The sequence below is a fragment of the Myxocyprinus asiaticus genome, chromosome 2 (assembly GCF_019703515.2).
Source record: "Myxocyprinus asiaticus isolate MX2 ecotype Aquarium Trade chromosome 2, UBuf_Myxa_2, whole genome shotgun sequence".
NCBI classification, from domain to species: domain Eukaryota; kingdom Metazoa; phylum Chordata; class Actinopteri; order Cypriniformes; family Catostomidae; genus Myxocyprinus; species Myxocyprinus asiaticus.
Window position 1 is genome coordinate 49,009,776 of NC_059345.1, and position 22,910 is coordinate 49,032,685.

The 22,910-nt window shown below is 41.5% G+C and overlaps 1 protein-coding gene across 1 annotated transcript in view; it reads right to left on the reverse strand.

The window, feature by feature from the left end:
* The window catches only part of LOC127409830 (neural-cadherin-like), a 413,418-nt gene that overhangs the window by 143,104 nt on the left and 247,404 nt on the right, over positions 1–22,910 (reverse strand). The window contains exons 17-20 of the mRNA XM_051644684.1: positions 21,508–21,791; positions 19,114–20,737; positions 15,845–15,938; positions 10,164–10,348 (exon numbers count right to left, since the gene is read on the reverse strand). Of these exons, the coding sequence (XP_051500644.1) occupies positions 10,164–10,348; positions 15,845–15,938; positions 19,114–20,737; positions 21,508–21,791 (2,187 nt within the window). The remainder of the gene's footprint in view (positions 1–10,163; positions 10,349–15,844; positions 15,939–19,113; positions 20,738–21,507; positions 21,792–22,910) is intronic.

Below are 22,910 nucleotides of genomic sequence, written 5' to 3' on the forward strand. Positions count from 1 at the left end.
TTCTGCCCTAGAGATGGCTGAAACCATCTTCCATCAAGTGTTCTGGCTCTACGGTTTGCAAGATGACATCATCTCTGACAGGGGACCTCAATATACCTCATGGATTTGGAGAGAATTCTGCAAACATCTAAATGTCAATGTCAGCCTGACTTCCGGGTATCATCCTCAGTCTAATGGCCAGACGGAATGCCTCAACCAAGAAGTAGGTCGTAGGTCTCTGCACCTTCTTTCTCTCTAACCAGTATGATTGGTGTAGATTTCTCCCTTGGGCAGAATATGACCGAAACTCCCTTTGCAGTTCTTCTACTGGTTTAACTCCTTTCCAATGCATCCTGGGATACCAACCTCCACTCTTTCCCTGGTTGGGAGAACCATCGGGGTTACCTGCAGTGAACCATTGGATGCTGCGCAGCAAAAAAGTCTGGGAGTCGGCTCATGTTCACCTGCAGAGAGCCATCTGTCAGCAGAAGATACATGCCGACCGACGTTGTCGAACTTTCCCTACTCTCCGTCCTGGCCAATAAGTATGGCTGTCCACCTGAGAACTAGGCCTGAGACTACCCTGCAAAAAACTCTACCCAAGGTATGTTGGAACTTTCAAGATCAAACAAATTAATCCTGTCTGTTACAAACTGCCCCCTCACTACCGCATCTCTCCTACTTTCCATGTGTCCCTCCTCAAACCTGTGGCCACATCTTCCAGTACCTCCACCGACAACCTTCCCCCTTTCCTCTTGACCTCGATGGGGAAATAGCCTACCAAGTTAACACTCTCCTAGACTCTCAACATCGGGGCAGACTCATTCAGTATCTGGTAGATTGGGAGGGCTACGGACCTGAGGAGCAGTCCTGGGTCTCATCGGAGGACATTTTGGACCCTTCTCTCATCTCAGAGTTCCACCTAGCCCATCCTGACCGCCCGGCTCCCAGGCCCCGACGCCGACCCCCTGGAGGCTCTAGAGGGGGGCCTCAAAGGGGGAGTACTGTCACATCCTCCAGATCTGTTCACACGAGATCCCCTTCCCCTGAGCATTAACCCCTTCCCGGACTACATTTCCCATAATCCCTTTACTTCCGCCATTAAATCTCACACCTGATTTCCATTCCCTCATCAACTCCCAGTGTATATAGCCTCAACTCCACTTCACTGCAAAGTCTTGCCAATTCACTCTGTTGTCTTGCATTTCTAAGCATTTATCATCCTCTATTGCCTGTTTTGACCCTAGCCTGTTCCTTGGATATACCCCTTTTGTCTACCGTTTTTGGATTTATTGATTGCTTACCTGGTTTTGACCTCTGCCTGTTTGACTATGCTCTCTAATAAACTCTGACTCATTACAGGAGGAGGGAGTGTTGGCTAGGATTAAAAAAAAATGTCAAGTCTGCATCTAGAGATGCAAGGGTGTGCCTTATGCAAAACATAGATTGCATTGGACCCCTCTAGATTGTATAGGCTTGGTCTTAAAGACACACCTACCTGCTGGTGATGCCAATTGGAAGATGGAGACATGGCCCATGTTTTTTGGTGGTGTATTGAGATCCAGGAATTCTGGTTGAAGGTTTAGAGTTTTGTGTGACGTGGTGGGCACTCAGGTTTCATTTCACCCCAGACTCTGTGTTTTGGGCGATAGGGCGGTCATAGATGTGGGGAATAGTCACATAGAAAATTGGGTTCTGACCTGTGTGATGATCTCCAGGCAGATTATTAATAAGATTATTAAGTTTTGGTTGAGTATGATTATTATACATAATGATGTAATAAACAAACCTCACAAAACTTGATTTGCAGATCCAGCATCCTGTGGAGCGCTCATTTATTTACCTCTAAAGCATGTATTCTATCAGCCTCTCCTCAGCAGTTCCTTGTCACTTTTAACTTTCTTTTCTAATGATAAAAGGCAAATATCAATAAAACTTGGACTATATAGTCTTCAACATTTGCCCCTGAGATGGGATTTGAAATGTCAAGGAGGTAGTAAATATTACAAAAGTCGAACTTTCAGTTAGTCCAGAATTCAGTGCATGTTCAGACAGGGCTCCAGGGAAATAAACAGCTTAAGTATTTGACAACAAAATTAACCCATAGCTATACTGGCTGATGCTTTTTTCATGTGCATTTTAAACAATGCCCTGAGTACTGACAGATGTTGATGTTCCCCTCAGAAAAACCAAAAACAGCAGTAAGCCATGCTTGCTTTTTACTCAACTGTTGGAGTTCTAAGGGCCACAAAATACTTGAGGCTTAAAGTCGCCATGAAATCTAAATTAAAATTTTGCTGCTTTTAGTCTATATTTATTCCCTTTAAGGTCATCAATATGCTAGTGTACTTCCAAATTATGAAAAAAATTCAATTTCATAAGATATAAGCATTTAAAATCAGCAGTCTCTCTCTTCTGGTTTGACAGACCGAGGCACAATCATGACAACACAGATGGCATGAGAAACTTTGTCCAATCAAATGCTTTCTAGAATGAGAACACTCTCATCCCTAGCGTGTCTGGCTGTGTTCTAACTGGTGCTGATCATGCCTTCACAGGGTACTTCAAAAGCAGCACAATCCATGTTATAGGGTCAATTCCAAACAGATTTTACGATAAGAATCGCTTAAAAAATAGTGTTGACTTACCATTATCACCTTTCAGCCTTCTGAAGCTCTCACAGTTGAGGGTAATTGTTTTCAAATGGAATAGGGCATAGGAATGATGACTTCTAAATAAGACACAATGATACTGAAGCTGGTCAAAAGGAAACTCACTGGAGTTTATTTATATTTTTTCTGCAGACGGAGGTATCTTGGATATACCGCTCGAGTAAGTGTCCTTTATTCTTTATGCTTAGTCTACTGTGATTCAAAACATGGACAAATTAGCTTCTACTCACTTGTTTCACATTCATCTGTATTTGCACAACGGCTCCAGCCTTGTCCTAACTTAAACAAAGTCCCCGCCATAATTTTTTTTCTCTTTCGAAAAGCCGTTTCACTCGGAAATACTAAAAGAGACTTCTCAAAAGAACTCAGTGTGTTTCAGAGTGAATTAATTCCAGCAATAAGACTGACAAGTATAAGCACTGTTCTGTACTGTTCTTTTAATAGTAAATGTTTAGGTTAAACACTTTAGCAACAAAATATGGGACAAATATCCAAATGCACAATCCATAGTGAGATTATCTGACAAAGCTATGAAAATGCAATAAAACTGACCTTATTTATTTTTAATTCCCAACATAATAACACAGATTACAGGAGTGAGAGGCATTTACATAAACACACACTGCAGTCACAACACACCTGTGAATTTATGCATACTTCAAGATGTCACCACCACATCTATCATGCCTATTGTAACACATAATGTACATATAGGTAGTCGAATCAGAAAATTAAAGAACATAACCATGAACAACTCACAAGAGCACTCATAAGCACATGCCCCAGAAAACTATTTGCAGTTGTACCTCCCCTGCATAAATTCTGTTCAGCACTATTGAAATCAAAGAAAAATCGATTTATAGGCTTATATGAATGTGCTATTGGCTTACATTTTATATTCTGTCTTTCTGTCTTCCACGAGGTCTTTGCTACCAAATTAATAACCTTAAAACTACAAAATCCTTAGCCATGGTCCATTTTCAAAAGTCATTTCAGCACATTCTTGTTTTCATTAAAATACTGGCAGTCATAATGTTAGCACCAAAGTCAATATGCCCTTTATGTCAATATGAGTTTTACTGCCACAATATGGCACACTATTCACACAGATTCTGATTTCAGACCCAGTCCATCAGACTACTTTAATGTCTTTGCTTGAAATAAGTAGTGAACACAGACTTAGACACAGGAGTTCCCTGTCTGTCACTCACTCGACGTTGTGTCGATGTAGTGACACTAGTGGTTCGATCTTGAGAGCCCCAATCACCTTTGCTTAAAATAGAAAAGGCCAATGAGGATTGAAGAGTGGAATTTGCATGCCACTCTCTGCCCCCGGACATACAGGTATAAAAGGAGATGGCGTGCACCACTCATTCAGATTTTTTCTTCGGAGCCTAATGCATGCTTGTGTTCGTCCTCTCACCTATCGCTTACGCTGCTGGATTTTACGGCACATATCGGCAGTCACCCTCGCATGGTCGAGTGTTGTGCTTCCACTGGGCGCTTCGGCAGATGAATCCACGGGTGCTAAAGGAGTATATTCAAAAGGGTATATTTCCTTCTAAAAGAGCTCGTGCAAACGCTTGGCATCTTTTTAAAGATGTCCTTCCGCGTTTGCGCTACTGGATGTGACCGTTATCTCTCCCCTCCGGACAGCCATGAAATCTGTCTCAAGTGCTTGGGGCGCCAGCACGCCAAGGCAGCTTTCGTGGAAGGGTTATGTTCTCATTGCGAGAACATGCCCATCAGAATGTTGCGGTTGCGGCTTTCTTCCTTCTTCATGAAGCAAGGAGCCACCGCGGCTGCTCCCCAACCCACTCCGTCCTGGGCTGATGCTCAGCCGGACGGGTCGGCAAGCACCATGGGTGATCTGGATGTGGATATGGGAGCGTTTTTGCTGGCTCAACCCCCACGGACCTCCCATCCCCCAGCACACTCCTTCTATCCAGAAGAGCTGTCGAGCAATACAGGCGGTCCACCTCAGGGCGGATTTAATGTATCGTTCGCAGCAAGCGACGAGGATGAGCTTTCGGTCGCAGCATCGGAGGGTGGGCTTCTGCTGTCGGAAGTGGACAAATCTTCTGAGCTCCCGCCCATAGGCAGTAAAGCACAGGATGAGGCGGACGCTGAGATGGCAGCTGTGCTTGCCCGGGCAGCTGCGAACATCGGGCTGAAGTGGAACCCTCCACCCTGCCCTGAGTGTTCGCGGCTGGATGATTGGTTTCTGGGCTCGGAGCATGACTCTCAGCCACGCCCCGCCCCGGTGCCTTTCTTCCCAGAAGTGCACGTGGAGCTAACGAAGTTGTGGAAGGCACCTTTTCTGCCCGTACACACTTCGCGGGATCATCCATCCTAACTACCCTCAACGGCGGAGCAGCTAAGGGATATGTCCCCCAGGTGGAGTGTGCCATAGCGGTGCATTTATGCCTGCAGGGTGCAGCCTCCTGGTGTGACCAACCAAGGGTCCCTTCCAAAGCCTGTAAGTTCTCTTCCTCATTAATGACGAAGGCTTACAAGGCCGCGGGTCAAGCCACTTCTGCCTGCACGCCATGTCCATCCTGCAGGTCCACCAGGCCAAGGCGCTGAAAGATCTGCACGAGGGTAGAACCGACCCAAGGCTGATGCAGGAACTGTGTACTGCGACCGATGTCGCCTTACGGGTGACGAAAGTCATGGCGCAAGTCCACTTTCTCCATGCGCCCATCTCCCATGGGGGGCTTTTTGGCGACACTATTGAGAATTTCGCCCATCAGTTCTCAATGGTGTGGAAGCAGACCGAGGCGATTAAGCACATCTTGCCATGGCGCGACTCGGCCACCTTCAGTCCTCCGAAGTCCCAAGCCCGTCTGCTTCTCGCCAGAGCCTTTCCCCTGTGGTGCCGGCCCCAGCTCCCGTACCATCGGAGCCCATATGTCAGCTCCACCTGCCCCTCAGCTGGCCCCCAAGAACCCCGGACGGGCTTTGAAGCGGCCCTGGCACGGGCAACCCAGGGATGAGGTGACTGACTCTGACCGGTCTGGCCCGGGTAAACTCTCCAGCCCCACCATCGCCCCTGGGCCAGTGCATGGTAAGTATTATATCGCCGGGTGCCCTCTGGGCCTCAGCGCCCGCATGGTCAGTAAAACAGAAGTTTCCTCATTCCCTGGGTCAGCGCACTCGCAACGTCTTTCCAGTCAATCAGGTGAACGCGAGCACCTCCCGTTCCCTCATTCACCATAGAGAGACAGCCGGCGAACAGGTAAGTGTGCTGGTCTCTGGGGTCCCTTGCCCGCCCCAGTCACCGGCCACTGTTGCGGGCTTGTGGAGCAGCACGTCACCCCTGGGCTGTCTTCCAGGTGGGGTGCCTGCTCTGCCTTGCTGTGAACCACCCTGCCTGGGCACGGTAAGTCCCGTTGTCCCTTAGGTGCTGCTGGTGCGAGAAAGGCAGTCTTGGGGCTCTGGACAGGGCCCCGACTCCTTTGGAAGAGCATCAGCTGCATAGAGTTGCTGGTGGTATTGCTGGCCCTGTGGAGGCTTCGGCCATTGATTCAGGGCAAGCATGTGTTGGTCCGGAATGACAACAAAGCAACCGTAGTGTACATAAACGGCCAAGGCGGAGTACGCTCATGTTGCATGTCGCAACTCGCCCACTGCCTCCTCCTCTGGAGTCAGCAGACGTTGAAGTCGCTGCAAGCCACTCACCTTCCGGGCATCCTCAACCATGCAGCGGACATGCTCTCATGGCAGGTAACGCTCCGTGGGGAGAGGGGACTCCACCCCCACGTAGTCCAGCTTATTTGGGAGAGATTCGGGGAGGCGCAGTAGACCTGTTCGCCTCCCAAAAGTTCTCTAACTGCCCCCTTTGGTACTCCCTGTCTGAGGCTCCTCTCGGCACGGGTGCCTTGGCACACAGTTGACCTCGGTGGCCGCACAAGTATACGTCTCCTCCAGTGAGCCTCATTGCACAGACTCAGGGAGAACGAGCAGCAAGTCCTGTTCGTTGCGCCGTACTGGCCCAACTGGACTTGGTTCTCAGATCTGATGCTCCTGGTAGTAGCACCTCCCTGACACATTCCCCTGAGGCAGGACCTTCTCACTCAGGGGCAGGGCACACTCCAGCACCCGCGGCCGGACCTCTGGAATCTCCATGTCTGGCTTCTGGACAGGATGCGGCAGACCTAGCGGGTCTTCCGCCAGCAGTGGTAAGCACAATCACTCAGCCCAGAGCCCCCTCTACGAGGCGGCTGTATGCCTTGAAGTGGTGTCTCTTCGCAAACTGGTGTTCTTCCTGTGGGGAACTCTTTATCAGCTCCTCAGCATAAATCTGAATGAGTGATGCACGCCATCTCCTTTTATACCCGTATGTCTGGGGGTGGGGAGTGGCATGCAAATTCCAATCGCCAATTCTCATTGGCCTTTTCTATTTTAAGCAAAGGTGATTGGGGCTCTCAAGATTGAACCCCTAGTGTCACTACATCGACACAACGTCTTGTTCCCTCCATCAGGGAACAGAGGTTACATCAGTAACCAAGACGATCTATTTAGTGTGTTATATAGAGTGCCATATATTATGAGTCAAATTAGTTTAAGAGCCTTTAAAATGAAGTAAATTAGAAGTAACATTTTATAGTGGAATTACTTGCACACTATAGTTGCATACTATGTATAAAAGCATCTACTGTACATTTGCATTTCCAGAAGGAAACGTAGCTTTAGGTAAGCTTGGGTTTAAGACTTTAGTTCTGTGTAAATTAAATACCACATCAGAACCACTTTACCGTTGCCATGACACTAAGGCCATGTCCACACAAAAACTGTATGCTTTTATTTGAAAATGTAGAAATTGTACTATATTAACGCCTCTCCTCCACAGTAGAACAGCATTTTCTTCCAGTGCAAACAGATCATTTTGAAAGTGCTCTCCATTACCTAATACTTTGTAAAACGCTGATGTTAGGAAACTGAAAACTTAGGATTCAAACTTAAATGTATTAGTGTGGACGTGGCTCAATGGTGTCCTGTTTTCTGTTGGCTGTGCAACAGTATCAACACATAACACAGGCTAACTTTGGAATGGCATACTACCACACTTTTCTTATTAGTTCTGCCATATCTATATAGTACGTAGTACAGCAGTATGCCATTCTAAACTCAGCTACAGCCTCTGTGCATTTGCAGTGTGAAAGTGGCTATACACTGTGTGCCCAATTATTAGGCAAATTGTATTCCTCAGGATTCATTTTATTGTTGAACAAACACAATGCTCTCAGTCAATCCAAAATGTTACTGAACCTCAAACCTGAATGTTTAACAAAGAAAAAGTGAGTTTTGTCATACTCAGGGTAATATATAAGTGTGCACAATTATTAGACAACTAAATCACAAAAATAATTTCTCCCAACTCAATTGTTTATTCTCAATTTTTTTAGAGTAGGTGCAACAAATAAGTAACACAAAATGACAATTAAATAACATTTTTGGCCTTTCAAAAATATTCAGTGACCAATATAGCCACCCTTCTTTTCAATAACTGCCATGAGCCTTCCATCCATGGAGTCTGTCAGTTTCTTGATCTGTTCACGATCAACTTTCGCTGAAGCAGCAACCACAGCCTCCCAAATGCTGTTCAAAGAGGTGTATTGTCTTCGCTCAAAATCAAATCAAATCACTTTTATTGTCACACAACCATATACACAAGTGCAATAGTGTGTGAAATTCTTGGGTGCGGTTCCGAGCAACATAGTAGTCGTGACAGTGATGAGACATATACCAATTTACAATAAACATTAGATTAACACAACACAATTTAAAATCTAATATACACATAATACACATAACACAATATACAAATAATAACATACAATGTACAGTATACAATACACACAATATAGAATACACATTATACAATAAAAAAAGTATATATAGTATATATAAAATGTACAATAGGTACTCACTGTAAATCTCACGTTTGAGAAGGGCCCACAAGTTCTCAGCAGGATTTAAGTCAGGTGAGGAAGGGGGCCAAGTCATTATTTGGGCATCTTTGAGGCCCTTGCTGGCTAGCCAAGCAGTGGATTACTTGGATGCATGTGATGGAGCATTGTCCTGCATAAAGATCATGGCCTTCTTGAATGCTGAGAACTACTTCCTGTACCACTGCTTGAAGAAAGTACTTTCCAGAAACTTGCAGTAGGTTTGAGAGTTGAGTTTCAGTCCATCTTCAACTCAAAAAGGTCCAACTACCTCATCCTTAATGATAGCAGCTTATAGCAGTACCCCTCCTCCACCTTGCTGGCACCTGACTCAAAGTGGTGCCCTGTGTCCATTAGTGATCCAGCCATGGGCCCATCCATCTGGTCCATCAAGAGTCACTCTCATTTCATCTGTCCATAAAACCTTTGAAAAATTTGTCTCCAAGTATTTCTTTACCCAATCTTGACGCTTCAACTTGTGAATATATTCAGTGGTGGTCGTGCTTCAGCCTTCTTGACCTTGGCCATGTTTCTGAGCACTTGGCACCTTGTACTTCTGGACACTCCAAGTAGGTTGCAGTTCTGGAATATGGTAGCATTGGAGGATAATGGGTAGCTTCATGTTTATTTCTTCTCAAGTCTATTACAGTTAATTTGCACCTTTACTTCTCCATGCGTTTTTTGCACCTTAGTTGACTATTCGCAACAAAACGTTTGATTGTCCGGTGGTCACGCCTCAATAGTTTAGCTATTTCAAGAGTGTTGCATCTGTCTGAAAGGCATTTTACAATATTTGACTTTTCGGTGTCAGTTAAATCTCTTTTTTGGCCATTTTACCTGAGGTAATGAAGCTGCCTAATAATTATGCACACCTTGATATAAGGTGTTAGTCACTTTCGCCACATCCTCCCTCATTACACAAATACATACCACCTGAAAATGGTTGAATCCAATAAACATTCAAGTTTATATGGTTTGGAGTTGGAACATGTGCATGGAAATAATGATAAGATCAGAATACTCACTTGCCTAATAATTGGGCATGCAGTGTAGATGGTTATATTAGATGCAAGAAAGAAAAGTCCAACCACAATTCAGTGAGCAAATATGTGCAAGAAAGAAGACCAACTGCAATTGAGCATGCAAGTATTACACTGATTACATCGCTGATTTTGAATGGAAAACAATGGCTTACAATATAAGTCTATAGATGATTTTCAACCTTTAACTGTAAATTTCTTAATACGTTTCAAGTTTATGCAAGCAAAAAATGGATAGCTAAGACATTATGATAGTATCTACAAAACAAAATCTGAATTGAGTTTGTATGTTATGCAGTTTAAGCTGCATTAATTGCTGGAATTTTTGCAGAAAAAAATAAATAAATTCAATTGCAATACAGAACAGCATTGCAAGCATTTATACATTACAGCATGAATAACCGATCAGTCGAGTCTTTGTGGCTTCTCAACTTCAACTGATGAAGGTGGTTATGCATGACTTTACTACTTCAAATGGCACTAAAGCACGTATTACTCATAAAGGTAAAGATAACCTGTACCTGCTAATCGCAGAGAGGCCGAGTTGTAGATGGCATCGTCCTGTAGCTCTCTCACATTCACTTTCACACTAGAAACCACATCTGGCCAAACCCCATCTGAGACTCGCACCTGAAAGTCATAACTTCCAGGTGGGGTATTCTCCTTTATGATGAGGATCCCTGTCCGCTTGTTTAAGATGAAATAACTGCAGGTATGAAAAAAATAAGAGGATTCCAACATTAAATACATTATTGGATACCTTTATTTATATGCATTGCTGCTGTTTTTTATAAACCCGTCTTATCTTAAAAATTTTGCAGACATCGATACTGTCAGAAAAGCAAATGTGAAATGAAAAACACAAAAGCTGAATCAGCAACGTCATTTTGTGATGCTTCTATGACATTTTGGGCTCACGCGTAGGTGTAATTTATGGATGGGACAGGTAGGACATGTCCCTACCACTTTTTGCCTTTGTAAATTTTGTCCCCACCACTTTCTAAAATAGTTTTCATCAGGCAATTGTCTAATGCAGAAAAAAAACAAAACATCTCCAGTTCTTGAGCGGGAATTTCCATTTCGTTCGTGCATGTTATAACAAGTGGCGATCCAGTTCTGAAGTTTGTTATTTTTTACCCTTTCACACATACAATCAAATCAGTGTGATTACACTAGGCTGGGCTCAGATGCGTATGATCAAACCGGTGTGATCTGCATTTCTGCTGCTGTTTGCCAGCAAAAGAGGGACTGAAGCGGTTGTCATGATGAACCATCTGTTCAAATAGTCTTTTCAACATCACAATATCTTTATTTTTATATGTTACAAACTTTCAGACAATCACTAAATAAATGTTTAAAGCCGTTACCGTTGGAGTGCACTGTTTTGATGCAGCGATGTGGCCATGTTTTCTGACGTCAAACAAAGAATATACAAACTAGTCAGTCCACTCGAGCCTTCTCCCATTCCATCCGTCACACATTCTAACAACTTCTGGTGCTGGGAAAGTGGAAGTGCAAGGTTTTTAGAACCTTCTATGCCTCTAATACGAACTCAGAATCCCATGTTGCATTGCATGTAAACAATATGGTGGCGCGCATAACCGGCAAGCGCATTCGCAATCGCATCTTATCTATCATAATCAATCATTATAAACATCTAAAAACACCACATAATATGTTTGATAATATATAATCTGACCTTCAATGCACCTGCTGTGATATAATCTGTCCTTCAGTGCATCTGCTGTGAAGTGTATGGTAAGATTTTGTATTTTTCTTTATTACAGCGTGCATTAAAGAACTCACACTGGGGGGTCCGTCAGTGCAGGAGAAACTCGCGTGCGAAAAGGTTAATGCTATGATTGCATTGAGTGACAGTGGGCGGCAATGTGCTTCGTGCATCCAGACGTGCACGCTGTTTGCTCTGCTGTTGTGCAGCTTGCGCTCCTTTCAAGTTAAATCGCAAAGCAAAATGCAAACAGATGTGTCCCTGCTCATAATATACATTCACTGAAGTACAGATGCACTCTTTGCTTATAAAAATAAAAAGTAATATTAGGGCAAATTAGAACCCAGAACTCTTTGTACTTCAGGCAAAAATGTTACTATGATACCAATTAGTCATACTTTGGTCAAATTTTCTGATCCATGCATTTATCCAGTGACTAACAAAATTGTCCCCACTATGTGCCCAAAAGCCAAATACATTATTCGGAAACGCACTAATAATGACTTCAAAACGAATAATAAATTCATCTGAATAACTGAAAAAAAACAAAAATATATACTGTATATATAAATATATATTGTTTGACTGATTATCCAAGAAGCACAAGGATAAAGCAACATTTTAAATAAACATATCCAAAATTACAATGAAGTTATGAATCTGTAAAGCCAATATTTCTAAACTGTAAACCTTTGTAGATTATATTCACCCTTTGCTATATTGAAAGCACTACAACTAAACATTATATGATGTTTTTCCTTGTGAATTTCATTGTTGTTTGTTTTTTTTTAAATGTACAGTAATTTCAAATCAGATGATTGCAACACGCTCCAAAAAAGTTGAGACTGTTAAGTGTTTACCACTGTAAAACATCACCATTTCTTCTAATAACACTTATTAAGCATTTGGGCACTGAAGACACATGTTTCTTAAGTTTAGAAAGTGGAATTTCCCCCCAAACATCCATTATGTAGGTCTTTAGCTGCACAGTTGTACAGGGTCTTCATTGCCGTAAGGTGTGCTTCATAATGCGCCACACATTCTCAATTGGAGACAGGTCAGGACTGCAGGCAGGCCAATCTAGCACTTGCACTCTCTACTCACACAGCCATGCACTTGAAATCCGGGCAGTATGTTGTTTGAAGTTGTCCTGCCGGAAAATGCAGGGACGTCCCTGGAAAAGACGGTGCTAGATGGCAGTATATGTTGCACCAAAATTTTACATATCTGTCTGCATTCATGGTGTTCTCACAGATGTGCGTGTTACCCATGCCATGGGCACTGACACACCCCGGCCCGCACAGACACTGGCTATTGGACCTGACGCTAATAACAGCTTGGATGGCCCTTTTCCTCTTTGGCCCCAATAACACAACAGCTTTGTTTTTCAAAAACTTTTTGAAATGTGGACTCTTCGGACCAAAAAACACAGTTCCACTGTTCTACTTTCCATCTAAGATGAGAATGAGCCCAGAGAAGTCGGCAGCACTTCTAGACAGTGTTGATGTAGGGCTTCTGCTTTGCATAGTAAAGTCTTAACTTGTATCTATGGATGCAGCGGCGAATGGTGTTGACTAACAAAGGTTTACTAAAGTAATCCCAAACCCATGTTCATGGTATCCATTACAGATTAATGATGTTTTTAAGACAGTGATTTCTGAGAAATCAGAGATCACGCGCATTCAGAAATGGTTTTCGTCTTGCCCTTTATGCACAGAGATTTGACCAGATACCTTGAATCTTTTAACTATATTGTGCACTGTAGAGGGTGAAATGCCCAAAATCCAATTTGTCTTTGTGGAACATTGTTCTCAAAGTGCTGGATTATTTGCTGAAGCATCTGTTGGCAAATTGACAAGTCTCAAATGACCCTTGCTCTTGAAGGACTAGGCTGTTTTTGGAGGCTCCCTATATACTATGACACGATTGCATCAACTATTTCACATCGCCTTGTAATTTCAACTCTTCAAACTGTTATTAGTCTTAAATTGCCCCTGTCTCAACTTTTTTGGAGTGTGTTGCAATCATCTCATTTGAAAATACTGTACATTTTCAAAAAACAATGAAATTCACAAAGAAAAACATCAAATAATGTGTAGTTATAGTGCTTTCAGTATAATAAAGGGTGAATATAATTTATAAATCACTCCTTTTTGTTTTTATTAGCATTTTTCATACTGTCACAACTTTTTTGGAATTGGGGTTGTAAAAAAAAGAAAGAAACTGAAACATTCTCTGTCTTTCTTCTTCTTCAAACTGTGCTAAATTCAAAAAAAAAAAAAAAAAAAAAAAAACAATAGATTTATGGGACTTTCACCTGTTTGTAGGCTATATCAATTTATTTTAATGTTTGAATTTATGTTTAATATTCACTGCAAAATTGCTTGACACCTCCTGCCTCCAGAATATTATACATGTACAGACATAAGCGAAAATACTGTAGCCTACAAATTCAGCTTCATCTGTTAAGAAAAAAAGAATAAAAGAATCATTTAATTAAATAATATCTGTAGCCTATAATAATAATATTTTTTATCATTATTAGGCTATTATTATGAAAAGGCATTTACAAGGCATATTTTATTTATAGAAACTATAAATGTAAGAGTAACATTTAAAAATGGGAGTTTCATTTAGTTTTGACGAATTTACATTTTAAGCCACGCCCATATCCGGTTCTATCCGGATACAGATACAGATTCTGTATAGACAGATACAGATATTTTTGTCATATGAACAGATACAGATAATGACTTTGCTGCACACCACTAATCCCCACCACTAATACAGGGGTCGACAACCTTTTTGACATGAAGTGCTATTTTTAATTTTCCTTGTTAATCACTGTTGGTGCAGTTTCGTCGCTCTTGCATAGTATTTAGCTTCCCATTCAGCTCATAACTATATAAAAAAAACTTTGCATGATTATGATGAGGCATGCAGGTGTGAGGGACTTCATAAGAAAATACATACTCCTCTCTCTCGCTTTTGCTCTCGTGCCAATGATTTATATATATCACTGATCTCACCATAAACCTATGTTAGGGAAAGGGAAAACTAGAAAATTCTGTAAAAAAATAAATAAAATAAATAAATACATACAATAAAAATAGAGGTTGTATCCTTGTCTGTGATGCTTTCCTCATCCAACTTTAATGAACAAAACACATCACAACAATATGTGAATGGCAGATTCATAAAAATAAATCTGACTAACATCATTGTAAACCAGTCTGAACTCACAAAGTAACATGTCAAAACTGAACTGCATAACCTGACTAGAGGTCTTCACGGGTCCAAAAATTTGTGCCCGAACCCAAAGAGACCCGGAAATGTACTACCCGGACCCGAACTGGACCCGTCTATTATTTGAAAGCTGGGACCCGGACCCGGCCGGGAGACATGGACCTATCGACACTGATTTCACAGCTGATTGCTATTAACAAGTTCATTTACAAGTTGTGAAAACAAAATGTTAGTATTGCAAATTTGCTATCATGTGCCTTAACTCCGCTCTGCCTCTGACATCACTCAGCTCGTTGTGGCTCCGCTCCGTTTTTCACCTTTTTTCCCGGCCCGTGCTTTCTCATCCTAATTTTACAATGTTGCAAGTTACAACACACATAGCACCATCATCATCATTATCATCATCAGCGCTGTCTGATCATGGCCGGGTCTTCTTTGATCGACTCGGGTATTACACAGTGTTAAACAGACCCGGGACCCACAGCAATAGAATGGGACCCGACCTGGATCGGCTGACAAAAAGTTTTGTACAAAAAGTGGATCCGAACCCGTATGGGTCCCAGGTCAGGTCTCGGGTCCTTGGGTTAGGGTGGACCCGTGAAGACCTCTACCTCTAACCTCAACACTACAGAAAAAAAATAAAATAAATACCCACATGCAAGCGTGTTAAATATACTGTATGTACATCAAAGTGAAAGCAAATTCCTGTTAAAATTCCAGTTAAAACTGACATTCAAGGCTTCAATGGAATCTACAATTTCTTTCTTGCACATGCTTCCTAATGGAGTAAATATTTCAATATACCCTTTCCCTCTCTCACAGAGATATGAGTAATCTTACATAATGTTATGTATAGTGAGGATTCTGAGAGCGAGAGCGCTTAGGCGCCTATGTGTCTCAAGGCTGCAGCTGGCTCTGTCAGGATCATCTGATCAGTGTACACTCCTCTCGACTAAAGCACACAACATCAATAGAGAAGAGCAAGAGAGGAAGAGAGATGGTGGGAAGTGAGGAGAAGGAAGGGTTAGACATTGTTCTCAAAGATCTCAAGATCCCTTGACCCCTTTAAAGAATACAAAGAGTGAAGAAATATGTGTGGGAGGAAGAGAGCTGAGAGATGTGTATAAACATGACAACAGGGTAAATGGGATGATGCAATTATATGGACATAGAAAGAAAAATTAGGCAGAATGAAAGTGGAGTAAAGATATAAAATTAAAGTCTTACTTAGGAATTTGTCCCTCGAAGGCATAGGTCTTGTTATCCCAGTCGTCTGGATCTGGTGAGTAAACCTTTCCTAGCATGCTGGTTAGCATTCTACCTGTCATTATAAAAGGCCTTCTGTGAAATCATTGTGCAGCAGGTGTATATACAGTTTATGAGTGTGCTTGTGTATGTCAAAGCACTGTGTGTGCACCTGTCTGAGTGTCTACACATGTCACTGCAAGTGTTTAGCATTGTGCAGAATCACCATCAGAACTGTGCTCCAGAACCACAGACATATTTGTATAACTGTAAGCTGTTTATGCATGACTTTACTAATTGGCCATTATTTTAGTCCAAGCCATCTGGAGCTTAAGCATTACAAACATTTCTAAACAAATACATACAGTGGACCCAAAACAATTTTGACAGTTAAGCCACACTTAAAAATGTATTTTATTTCATATATAACAAAACATAAAACTAAGTGGCATCTGAAAACAAATGAAGCTTTTCTCAGAACTTTTGTTTCAAGGCTACTTTAGTGAATACATGAAGACAGTCTTAATAGAGGAGCCACAGGTGTTGTTCATCACATAAACAACTGTGTTAAAGTTGATAACTGATATATCGGCCAGGCTGATTAATCAGCTGATATTAGGCATTTTGCGATTTTCCGCATCGGTTGATAACCATGATCGCTTGGCCGATCAACAAAAGTGTAAACTTTCCTTTGTGTCAGTTCCAAAATCAACAGACTACCAATAGATTTGTCAATGGATAGTCAAAACTTTTTTTAATTTTTTTTAGTTTATGCTAATTTGAGAAAATATTGCATTTTTATCAGCCATCTGCCAACCTGCTCTCTAAATACTGGTTTAGGCATTGGCCATTGAAAAACTCATATCGGTCAATCACTATTAACTACAGTATGAGCATGTTCCACCAAAATTTGACAAAAATAAATTAACACTAAATCTACTTTTTTATAATTTCAAACCTAGCAAGCTTCTTTTTATGACATGTTTTGCTTGAAAAGTACAATCTTTCTTTCAAATAAATGCCGCTTGATATTCAGTTATCTAATGCAATGATACTGGTGCATTTTCAAGTGTGACTGAAGTGTCCCGAAACTTTTTATACAGTAAGAAGTAATTTATCCAAAGCAAGTTTTAGAGAGTAATTTTAAAGAGACAATCCTCCTGTAGTATCCAGGGGTTAAGTGTCTTGCTCTAGGGCACAACTGTAATGACTCAGGGCTTACTCTTTTAAGGGCTCAAACCAACAACCTTCCACTTTCTGGTCTTAAGCTTTAGCCGCTGTGCCACACCACCCAACTTATGCTTAAGGAGCATCTCCCTTGTTAATTCTATACATAACTGTACTGATTCTCTCTTCTTGCACATCTTCTTGCACATCTGTACAGTATTTTATATTAAAAACAAAAAGAACTATGTCTGGTGGATTCCATATAACATAATGCAGGTACTGATAAAATATACAGGTGCTGGTCATATAATTAGAATATCATCAAAAAGTTGATTTATTTCACTAATTCCTTTCAAAAAGTGAAACTTGTATATTATATTCATTCATTACACACAGACTGATATATTTCAAATGTTTATTTCTTTTAATTTTGATGATTATAACTGACAACTAAGGAAAATCCCAAATTCAGTATCTCAGAAAATTAGAATATTGTGAAAAGGTTCAATATTGAAGACACCTGGTGCCACACTCTAATCAGCTAATTAACTCAAAACACCTGCAAAGGCCTTTAAATGGTCTCTCAGTCTAATTCTGTACGCTACACAATCATGGGGAAGACTGCTGACTTGACAGTTGTCCAAAAGACGACCATTGACACGTTGCACAAGGAGGGCAAGACACAAAAGGTCATTGCAAAAGAGGCTGGCTGTTCACAGAGCTCTGTGTCCAAGCACATTAATAGAGAGGTGAAGGGAAGGAAAAGATGTGGTAGAAAAAAGTGTACAAGCAATAGGGATAACCGCACCCTGGAGAGGATTGTGAAACAAAACCCATTCAAAAATGTGGGGGAGAACCACTACGCACAGATGTATGCAAGACATGGGTTTCAGCTGTCGCATTCCTTGTGTCAAGCCACTCTTGAACAACAGACAGCGTCTGAAGCGTCTCGCCTGGGCTAAAGACAAAAAGGACTGGACTGCTGCTGAGTGGTCCAAAGTTATGTTCTCTGATGAAAGTAAATTTTGCATTTCCTTTGGAAATCAGGGTCCCAGAGTCTGGAGGAAGAGAGGAGAGGCACACAATCCACGTTGCTTGAGGTCCAGTGTAAAGTTTCCACAGTCAGTGATGGTTTGGGGTGCCATGTCATCTGCTGGTGTTGGTTCACTGTGTTTTCTGAGGTCCAAGGTCAACGCAGCCGTATACCAGGAAGTTTTAGAGCACTTCATGCTTCCTGCTGCTGACCAACTTTATGGAGATGCAGATTTCATTTTCCAACAGGATTTGGCACCTGCACACAGTGCCAAAGCAACCAGTATCTGGTTTAAGGACCATGGTATCCCTGTTCTTAATTGGCCAGCAAATTCGCCTGACCTTAACCCCAAAGAAAATCTATGGGGTATTGTGAAGAGGAAGATGTGATATGCCAGACCCAACAATGCAGAAGAGCTGAAGGCCACTATCAGAGCAACCTGGGCTCTCATAACACCTGAGCAGTGCCACAGACTGATCGACTCCATGCCACGCCGCATTGCTGCAGTAATTCAGGCAAAAGGAGCCCCAACTAAGTATTGAGTGCTGTACATGCTCATACTTTTCATGTTCATACTTTTCAGTTGGCCAAGATTTCTAAAAATCCTTTCTTTGTATTGGTCTTAAGTAATATTCTAATTTTCTGAGATACTGAATTTGGGATTTTCCTTAGTTGTCAGTTATAATCATCAAAATTAAAAGAAATAAACATTTGAAATATATCAGTCTGTGTGTAATGAATGAATATAATATACAAGTTTCACTTTTTGAATGGAATTAGTGAAATCAACTTTTTGATGATATTCTAATTATATGACCAGCACCTGTATAGCTTGAATGTACACTATGTCACTTTCAATAAAAACATCTGCCAAATGCATGCAAAGTAAAGTGGTTTATAAAATAATCAGATTCATAAACAAACAATCAATCCAAAATTATCAAACAGCTATAAATCAATTTAAATTCTCAGGGAATTTTGTTTATATCCCTTTCCCACCATAACAGATTTTTTTTTGCCAGCCATTACATATAATGTTAGTGCTATTTACCTCTGTGACAGTTTATGAACACTTTCTTTTGTCCAGCTGCATGGGCATGGTCATTCTCATCACCAATGGTTATAGTGAGGGTGTTAGTGATGGTCTTTGGTGGACTGCCACTGTCAGTCATGATGACAGGTAGTAGGAACTCTTTCTGTCTCTCTCTGTCGAAAGCTCTCAGGGCAGTGATAGTGGCGGTGTCATTCCTGTTATCTTGCAGGTGGAAGTCATTGCTGTATCGATACTCCAGAGGGACAGAGAAGGAGAATGGTGAGCCATTCTCCTCTAAATCTCGGTCCACAGCTCTAAGTAATGTGGAGCTTTGGTTAAGCCACACAACCTGTGGGCCCAGAACATTCTCCCACACTATTGGCGCATAGGCGGCCTCAAACTCCGGGCCATTGTCATTCACATCCAGCAGAGCCATCTGGATAGTCGCAGTGCCAGTCAATGGTGGCATGCCGTGGTCTGTCGCTAATATAATCAAGTGGTGCTGAGCAACCTTTTCTCTGTCCAACTCGCTAGCCACAGTGACCAACCCTGATTGGTCAACAGAAAACAAATGGTATGGATCAGACTCAGGAGCGATGCTATAAGTGATCTCCCGGTTCAGCCCTGAGTCCAAATCACTGGCTGCCAGACTTGCTAGGCTAGCTCCTGGGGCAACATCCTCTCGTATCGCAGGTAGCTGTAGAAAGTGTGGGATGAAGACTGGGGCATGGTCATTGCAGTCTAGTACCTCTAGTGTACAGTGTAGCAGGCTGGAGTAGGACAGATCCTCCACTTTGATGGTGAGGTTGAAACATTGCTCACCTGGTCTTTCATAATCCAGGCGTTTCTTGAGACAAAGGGTCCCACGCTGCTCCTGTCGATGGCTCACCATGTAGAACTTCTGTTCAGGATCACCAGCCACTACACTGAAGGTCAGCTGACCATTCTCTCCAGCGTCTGCATCTTCAGCAGCAAACTCTATAACAGCCGTGTTGGGCTCACTGCTCTCAGGGATTCGCACTGAGCACGACCGGTCCAGAAAACGTGGCACATGGTCATTAACGTCGGTTACGTGTATAGTGGCCGTGGCTGTTCCTGTCATACCTCCACCATCTCGTGCCTCTACCACCAAGACATATGAGTCAGTCAGCTCCCTGTCAAGGCTGGACATTGCTACTGAAACCGTCCCGGTAGCAGGGTTGATGCTGAACACATCTGCTCCACTGTTACCTCCACTGAGGGCAGCATTACCAACAATTCGATAGGCAAGTACAGCGTTTTGTCCAACAGCTGCATCATCCAGATCAGTGGCCGTCATCTCCATAACATGAGTACCGGGTGGTGAATTCTCTGCCACATCGCCATGGCAACTGTCCGGGGCACAAGCAAAAATGGGAGCATTGTCATTTATGTCCCACACGTTTATAATGACATCAGTGAATCCTGTCAGGCCCTCGCCGCTCTCATCTGTGGCCAGTACCACAAAACGCCACACTGCCCGTGTCTCGCGGTCTAAAGTTCTCTGGGCATAGATCTTCCCTGTCATCTCGTCAATCATGAACTCACTCTCAGCACCCTGACCATGTAAAGAATACCTCAAAGCCTCCTGATCAGCATCCTTATCTGGGTCAGAAGCTGTTACCTACAACATCAAAGAGAATATATTGGAGCTTCTTTCTGCTGTAACAACTCTAGAATAAGGGTCGTTCTTTCTTTATTTCTTTCTTTTCATCCATCCATCTCTCTCTCTAAAAGCTTGTCTTGGGGAAAGCATTTTTGCACCCATGTGGTTATGAATATAACTAGCTAAACATCCCAGCATACTATATTTTTTAAACTCTTTCTGGACAAGAATATATACTGTGTTGTTTGTGTGTATGTGTATGTGTGTGTATATATTATTATTATTATTAAAATCCATTTCTCACATGAGGAAAATTAAGTTAGAGTTAGGCATTTAGACAAACAAAGTGATGTCACTATAGTTGCAATTTAAACTTCTAACAAACATCTAAGAATGCATGAACCTTTAAAGATTCAATACTGAAGAGGTTGAATGGTGATTCAGTTTAAGAATGTAAAACACTCAGATCAAGTCAATCACAGTTTTCACTATAATTTTGAAACATGCAAGGTGTACATATTGAGTGATTGGAAAATTTCCAATTGAATTGTTGTGCTACTTATTTTCAAACTGCCTGTTAATGAGGTATGAATGGAGTAATTCACATGTGCATGACAGTCTTTGGCATAAAATAATTAAAGTGGTTTTGTTATGTTTGGGGTTTCATTATCTTTACAATTTACATTTTAAATTAAGCAAAAGGACTCATAATAAAGTTAATATATTTTAAAAATAACAAATTTATGATCTGAAAATAAAGGACAGATTTCTGACATGTATGGCAGTACCTGCAGCACAAAGACAGGAGAACCGTCCAGCTCCTCTGTCACGCTGCCATAGTATTCATTCACCGAGAACACAGGTGCTTCATCATTCTTATTCCCAATGGTGACTATTACGGTGGCGTAATCTTCCCACTTCCCATCCGAGGCCAAGACATGCAACTTATAAAGCTTGTTTTGTTCGTAATCCAGCGGCTGAGCGATGAAGATGGTTCCCACCTCAGGCTCCATGTCAAAAACACCTCCTACATTACCTGATGTAATCTGGTAGCGCAATTTGGCATTAGCACCTGAAGAATGAGAACAGCTCATGAAAAGAGAGCCAAAGACATACACAAGCCCACAGCTAAATTCTGCACATCAGTAAACCAAAGTCTGCTAAATGGAACAATTAGGAAAACTGAGATCTACTGTATATTGACACTGCTTTAAAAACTACTAAAAAATTTCAGACCTTGGCTGATGGTTAGAAACTTTTAATGGTGCAAAAAAAAAAAAAAAAAAAAAAAAAAAAAAAAAATATATGTTTTGTTTAATATACAATAACAAGATTTTAGCTGCAGGTGAACAATAAATTGCTTCAATGGTCCTTAGAGGTGATTATCAATGGTAGCATTGGAAACTCACCACCATGGAAGAGATATCTAAAATGAAACATTTTTTTCTTCTCCTAGTCTTTTTAAACAATGGTTCATAAAAACATTCACTGTTTTTGAGTTATCCTGCCATGAAAACCCACTTTGTATCTCAACATACCTCCTGTCAGACATTCAGTCAGTTTTGTTCAGCACAAACTGGGCTTTCCTTCTAAAACACCCAATTTTAAAATTCAAAAGACAACATGGTGCTTGAAAGTAAAAGTACAGCTTACAAAACCAGGCTCAAATACATTAAACCTTCTTTTTATTATCTTAGTGCCACCAACGCGCCCCCATTATGGGCTTTTGTGTAGGTAACTCAGAATTATTTTTTTTATTCTGAATTAAATAATTGACAGCTTAGTTTTACTGCCCATTAAGATGAAGACAGTTGAAAAGAAAGGACTCAAGCCTAACAAATGTGATCTTCATCAGTGTTTCAAGTAAAAAAAAAAAAAAAAAATTTTTTAGGAAAAATAGACAGTGAGAGCTGCAGTGTTTTCTATCCTAAAAGGGAAAGAATAATAAATGTTTGGATCCCCCGTTGAGCTCTGTTAATTAAACAGTGAAAGATGCAGGTGTACACGTGTTGTGTTTTGAGCATACAATTTTATTAAATTTTTTATTGCTTCTTCACTTTTATTTTGCATTTTGGACCCAAAGCTCAGATCTCTGAGGTAGGTAATAAATGCAAATAGACTTCATATAAACAAATAACATGGTTAAGCAAAACAACTCTTGCTTTGCCATTCCTCAGATCAGCTCGCAGTG